Below are 7500 nucleotides of genomic sequence, written 5' to 3' on the forward strand. Positions count from 1 at the left end.
GTCAGACATACATACAATATATAGCAGTACCAGCAGTACCATGCACGTAAGCGGGATCGAGTAGTTGTAGGCAGTAGTAGTTAAAAAAACTTCCTTTTTATGTAGTCAGAGCGTCGTGGTTAGCTTGCAATTGCGGTTCGGTGCCACAGGTCGAGTCCCAGCAACGGCATGGGACAATTTTTGAGGCCAGAAAGGATTTAATTATCCCCTGCGCCAGTGCGTTAATATCTATGTATGTAATAGTCAACCTCGACATACATACAAGATATAGATATTCACACATCAATACATACTAGCCAGTGCCAGGTCTGTCCACTGTTTCATGCACGTAAGCGGGATAGACCGCGTAGATTGTAGGCCCCATGCATATGGTTGAGTTAAAGAAACTTCCTTTTTATGGAAGCTTCGATAGCTCAGAGCGTATCGTGGTTAGTCTTGCAATTTGTGGGCGAATCGGTGCCACAGGTTCGAGTCCCAGCAACGGCATGGGACAATTTTTGAGGCCAGAAAGGATTTAATTATCCCCTGCGCCAGTGCGTTAATATCTATGTATGTAATAGTCAACCTCGACATACATACAAGATATAGATATTCATACATCAATACATACATACGTATGTATACGTGCAAACATACAAATTCGGTATCGTCAATACTATATATTAGGAATAAAAATTGTATTATGCGAGCTTCCTAATATACCATATTGACGATACCGAAACACTAGAGGGTAATAATCTCTTTATCATATAATCTCAAGATTAATACAACGTATTTTTGTAAATTGTACACGCAACTTTAATTCCAGCCAGCCATTATTCGATATTCAAAGGACGTAAGAATATGTGACACAGTATCTTTTTGATTGAAAATGACGTCAAACTTGAAGGACGTCATTTTGGATATCCTTACATAACAATTTACTAGACTTAGTGCTTAACGTTTTTTTTTTTTTTCTGAACGCTGGACAGCTTTCAGTGTACAGTTGCTATTGAAATGTTTTTTGTTTGATAATTATGAATGCATACGACAATTATGGGATGTCACCGTCGTATGTTTACTTAAAGCCCAATGAACGTCGATTAATTTACTTAGGAATGAATGAATGAATGAATGAATGAATGTTTAACGACACCCCGGCACGAAAAATACATCGGCTATTGGGTGTCAAACTATGGTTATGTAAACAAAGTGATGCTCAACATCAATATAAAAATTCAAAATTTAAACAAAAACACAGTGTAAAGAACTGTGCAAAAACACAAATATCACAGATAGATACGGACTTTTACTCAAAATTTCAATTTTGTGCTGTATTGGCCATTCTCAAAGAGAATGTTACACCTCTGCACCACGGTGAGATTACAGCACGCGCAGGGGAATTTACTTAGGAGATAACCATATGGTGGTTTTTTAGATTTGCGGGTGTTATTGTCTATTTGATCCCGCAAATGTCATTTTTGACCGAAGGCGTAAGCCCGAGGTCAAAAATGAAATATTTGCGGCATATATATATATATATATACCTATTCAATCTTACAATAGCAGTAAAGATATTTTCAAACAGTGTGATAAATGTATCTTGTATCACATATATATGCGACCTGGACCGGAACTTGTGAATGGGGAATTCACTTTTTATTTGTACTGGAGTTTTTATTAATGACATCATGTGTGATTTACGTATTTGAAACTTTACACAAGATTGCCGCAGAGTATGATTCATAACATTAGGTAAATCCATGAAAGGAGGATTGATCAATATCTTTAAGAAAGTGTAGTTATGATATTAAATTAAAAACCGTTCTGGTACAAAAATAAATAAAAAAAAGGTATGTAATAAATACAGAACTTCTCTTACGTTGTTTTCGCTTCCTATTTATTGCACTGGTTTATTTTGCGCAAGCACATACCACTCGTTACCCTACGTGATTTTATATAATATGTGATATATATTGATAAATTCACACACAAAAACACCTACAAACGTCCCTAACTGCATTATGTTTCGAACTCAGTTCGGTTTGTTTTCTCGTGCACGGTTCGCGCAATGAGTTCACGGAGACATGTTGCGACAACCCATGGGTTGCTCCTTTCGATTAGCAGCAAGGAATATCATTTATATGCCCCATCACACAGACAGGTCATGGCGTTCGTTTAACCAGTTTTGTATCACTGAGCATTAATGTCTGGACGTGGATACCCATTGTACTTCCTTCTTCCTTTACCTCTCTTTACAGATGACGTCATTTCTCAGCAACACAATTCGACTGGACCTCGACTTAACATTTTTTAATGTCTCTGTTGGGATTGATGCCATCAAGGTGGTCGGGAAAAAGAACAGCGGCTAGAGGAAAGACTTGATTAAGTCATCAATTTATTTTATGCTAATAATTATGTGTACTTGTTTGTTTCTGTGCTGTAATTATTTCTTTGTATGTATATCTGTATATCTGTTGTTTTGTTGTTACAACTCTCTTTAAGAGGAATAAAGAATATATATATATATATATATATATATATATATATATATATATATATATATATATATATATATATATTACTTTTGTACGGAATTTGTTGGAGGTAAAATCCAATTCGGGCTGCTATAAATACAACAAATATACATGTATAGACACTGATACATTCTATACAAGAAAAATGTCTTAAATATACATCTGGGAAAAAATTACTATCTTGCAATCCGCCTTTAGACTTTGATAAAGATACCACGAAATCATACGTTGAGATTGTCGTAGGATTCATATATTTATTAAGTAAAAAATATTTTAACACGTTAATTAATATCTGAGATACAGTACACAGCAAAACAGTACACCTTGTGTCCACGTACAGTTATAAAATACGTTTAATATTATATGTTTATTTTGTAAATCGTTTTCTTTCTTTTTTCTTCTCAGTAGTTATCACTAATAATTATGTGTACTTGTTTGTTTCTGTGCTGTAATTATTTCTTTGTATGTATATCTTTATATCTGTTGTTTTGTTGTTACAACTCTCTTTAAGAGGAATAAAGAATATATATATATATATATATATATATATATATATATATATATATATATATATATATATATATATTACTTTCGTACGGAATTTGTTGGAGGTAAAATCCACTTTAGGTTGCTATAAATACAACAAATATACATGTATAGACACTGATACATTCTATACAAGAAAATGTCTTTAAATATACATCTGGAAAAAAAGTTAAGCACCTGTTCTATTTTGGTCATTCCGACTACTACCATTAGTACAACTAATGTTACTAGTGTTTTTTAATATGGAAAATATCAACCCAATTTATGTTAATCTGTATTTGTCGATGCTCTGCCGAGACAAATACCGATTAACTACACGATGTTGGTATTTTGCATATTAAAAAACACGAGTAGCGAATTCTATTTATCCTATAACACTTCTAAAATAATATTTTATTCGATATTTGAATGAATGAATGAATGAATGAATGAATGAATGTTTAACAACACCCCAGCACGAAAAATACATCGGCTATTGGGTGTCAAACTATGGTAAATGCAAAACAAATTTGATGATCAACATGAATATAAAAATTCAAGAGTCAAATAAAAACACAGTGTAAAGAACTATGCAAAAAAATACAAATATCACAGATATATAGAATTAAAATTTAGAATAAAAGTCCGTATCACGTAAAAACTGCAATAAAGTTCTGGATGGAATCGAAATGATTCCATCACATTTCTTTGTCCAAATAAATCTTTTCGAGTTGCTGACAAATGCTTACACTCCACCAAAATGTGGCGTACCGTCATAATACACTGACAGTGCTCACACCGGGGTGGAGGATCTTTTTTCAAAATAAATGAATGGGTCAAGTAAGTATGACCGATGCAAGCACGACACAAGACTATTTCATCCTTCCTGCACTGTCTATAGGAGGACTGCCACTCTCCCAAGACTGGCTTGATAGCATAAAGCTTGTTCGCAACCGCACCGTCCCAATAACGTTGCCAAGTCGAAAAGATAAATTGGTTGATACTATGTTATGCAAATCCAAAGCAGACTTGGCAGCAGAATCTGCCTTTTCATTTCCCCAAATTCGATATTTAGTAAATCAAAGTTCTGAAGTCGGCTCACATGTAACGCGATTAGCACCAATGTAGTTTGACATCGCGCACTTCAACTAAATCTCATCAAAACGATACGCTCGGGTATACAAGTCTTGTTTGATGTAAACAAATGTCCCTTTGGCAGAAAAACATTATTATCCGAGTTAATAATGGTAAATATCAAAAGACAGGGGACAATATTTCGAAATATGAGGTAACCGGAATTCGGTTTACGTGGTTTTTTTGTACATAGGTAATACCGCAATAGTCTCTCCAGTATTCAAAAAAGGGATGGAGGGAATCGGTAGAGCTTGTTCCACTTATAGGAAGGGATGGTACCTAAGATTTGCAGGGTACAAGTACTTCGAAAATGTCTTGTAAACGACGATGAACCTGATTATTCTGCTAGTTCAAGACAATGGCAGGACTTGTGTTTTTGGATGGCGGCCTAAACAAACGGATGGCGGATATTACTATCGCTGCCAATGAATGGCGGGCGTATGGGAAATTAGTCTTAAGAGATGGCGGGCCCGCCATTGCTTATGGCATGTTACGAGACCCCTGCGGTAACCAATTGTTCGGTTACGTGAATTATATTTGCGTAACCTGTGGATAACTGATCCGTTACCTCAAAGTTACGTTGAACTTATCTCAGTCTAAAACATTTGTCGGAATAGTAGTCAAACTTTAGGGTCTCGAAATTACAATACTCAACTGTATAATAAACGTCTTATAATCGTAAAGTTTGCAAGTTTTAATTTCTGAACGTCTACAGGTCAAGATGTATCCGATTTGCGGTTCACGTAAATTTAATTTTGCGTAACCGACACGCGAACATAACTGCGGTTCGAGTGAAATATGTAGCCCTGAAATGGGTTTATGACACTACAGGACACGCGAACATAACTGCGGTTCGAGTGAAATATGTAGCCCTGAAATGGGTTTATGACACTACAGGACACGCGAACATAACTGCGGTTCGAGTGAAATATGTAGCCCTGAAATGGGTTTATGACACTACAGGACACGCGAACATAACTGCGGTTCGAGTGAAATATGTAGCCCTGAAATGGGTTTATGACACTACAGGACACGCGAACATAACTGCGGTTCGAGTGAAATATTTAGCCCTGGAATGGGTTTATGACACTACAGGACTCGCGAACATAACTGCGGTTCGAGTGAAATATGTAGCCCTGAAATGGGTTTATGACACTACAGGACACGCGAACATAACTGCGGTTCGAGTGAAATATGTAGCCCTGAAATGGGTTTATGACACTACAGGACACGCGAACATAACTGCGGTTCGAGTGAAATATGTAGCCCTGAAATGGGTTTATGACACTACAGGACACGCGAACATAACTGCGGTTCGAGTGAAATATGTAGCCCTGAAATGGGTTTATGACACTACAGGACTCGAACTTAACGACGGCACCGACGGCAATTGCTGTCGTTGGGATATAAACTGCCATAGATAGAGAGCATCACCGACGGCACAAAAGTGCCATCAAGGCAAATCTCCCCAACAATGGCAAAATGTATATACCAGGTGTACATTATCTGCCAATATTTAACATTTGTACATTTGAAATATGTCTACATACATGTCATGTTTATTTGCTGCAAATGTCACATTTAAAAAAAATATTGCCATAGGCAGGCTTACAATTGCCGTTGGTGGGCCATTTCACTCAGACAAATTCTTAAGTTCGAACCCTATGACATGGATATTATGGGTTATATAATTCTCACCTTTACAGGATAAAGCAGATATATTGATCTGCACATTTTGATCCGATCTCTCGAGGGCGGGCTGAGTATTTTTAGAATATATTGGTCTGCTTTCAGAAGTGTATCTCTTTTATTTTATAAAATCAAAATTACAATACCATCATGACATTGAGAACTACTACTGGGCACAACATGGTTTCAAGAGACACTAATACATGCAATGTACCTATCAGCTTACGTTCTGGAAAATATTCTGCTTACAGGAATGTATCTCTTTTATTTTATAATATCAATATTACAATACCATTATGACATTCAAAACTATTACTGGGCACAAGATGTCTTCAAGAGACACTAATACATGCAATGTACCTATCAGCTTAAGTTCTGAAAATTGTTCTGCCTTCAAAAGTGTATCTCTTTTATTTTATAAAATCAAAGTTACAATACCATTATGACATTCAAAACTATTACTGGGCACACTATGTGTTCAAGAGCCACTAATACGTACACTCGTGTTAAGTAAAGTCTTATGTTTCAGATGTTTGTCTCTTGTTTTATAAAATAAAAATTACAATACCATTATGACATTAAAAGCTACTAGACATAAGATGAATTCAAGAGGCACTAATATATTCGCAAGTCGAATATTAACTTCCTCTCGTCACATGTTAATGAAGCATACGAGTGTGTGGGTGTTTTGTTTTCGAAAATCGACGTACATCAAATGCAAACCTCATCTGTCTTAAAACACGTAAACAACGATTTGTTTTACTTGAGAGATCTTCACCTCATAACAATTTTTTATTATTATTATCTCAAGTTATGGTCGCCATAATTAAAATATGAATAGTGCATGAGAGAATGATGCAAGATATCCGATTGTAATCACTCTAGTGTTATGTATGACGTCATATTTTATAACAAGATCTACTACTGAAGTGTGTTAAACTTGACATAATTGCAATGTATTATCTAAGAGGCCACGTGATATTTTCAAACAGATAAGCTCTACAACTTGAGCATTTTTAAACACACATACACACACATTTTTCACGCTGTACAACACGATGTCCTTTCTTCTGTGGCGTGTTTTCCTCCTAAGTCTGAAGACACTGCTTTGTTGGTGCACCGTCTTTCTGAGTTGTAATGAAGAGAATAGAAAAGTGATGAACAATTTGTTAGACATTAAAACAGAGCCGCGCGAACAGTGCGCTCTGCTGTGCTACAGAAACTCGGCGTGTGTGGCTTTTTCTTACAGCGGGTGCGACCACCAGTGTATGACGCACAGGGGAGGACCACCAGCCCTGAATTACACCGCAGCGCCAGGATGGATTGTGTACACTTCAAACGAGCGATTTTGCAGTTCAAGCGAGCGGTCTGTCAGTTCAAACGACCAGGCTGCCAGTTCAAATGACCAGACTGCCAGTTCAAATGACCAGACTGCCAGTTCAGATGACCAGACTGCCAGTTCAGATGACCAGACTACCAGTTCACACGACCAGACTACCAGTTCGAATGACCAGGCTACCAGTTCAGATGACCAGACTACCAGTTCACACGACCAGACTACCAGTTCGAGTGACCAGGCTACCAGTTCAGATGACCAGACTACCAGTTCACACGACCAGACTACCAGTTCGAGTGA

General features: G+C 36.8%; 2 protein-coding genes across 3 annotated transcripts in view; both read left to right on the forward strand.

The window, feature by feature from the left end:
* Positions 1–2457, forward strand: part of LOC121380454 — a 23102-nt gene extending 20645 nt beyond the window's left edge. Inside the window, exon 5 of the mRNA XM_041509271.1 lies at positions 2241–2457. Within this exon, the coding sequence (XP_041365205.1) occupies positions 2241–2351 (111 nt within the window). The 3' untranslated portion in view covers positions 2352–2457. The remainder of the gene's footprint in view (positions 1–2240) is intronic.
* A 1618-nt stretch (positions 2458–4075) lies between these two features.
* The window catches only part of LOC121380492 (serine-rich 25 kDa antigen protein-like), a 16900-nt gene continuing 13475 nt past the window's right edge, over positions 4076–7500 (forward strand). For both annotated transcript variants that reach the window (XR_005958950.1, XM_041509319.1), the window contains exon 1: positions 4076–7500. This exon is cut by the window's right edge and continues 425 nt beyond it. Coding sequence is in view for 1 of the 2 variants with exons in the window: in XM_041509319.1 (XP_041365253.1) it covers positions 6923–7500 (578 nt within the window). In the remaining variant the exon portion in view is untranslated.

Source organism: Gigantopelta aegis, chromosome 9 (assembly GCF_016097555.1).
Source record: "Gigantopelta aegis isolate Gae_Host chromosome 9, Gae_host_genome, whole genome shotgun sequence".
Lineage (NCBI taxonomy): Eukaryota > Metazoa > Mollusca > Gastropoda > Neomphalida > Peltospiridae > Gigantopelta > Gigantopelta aegis.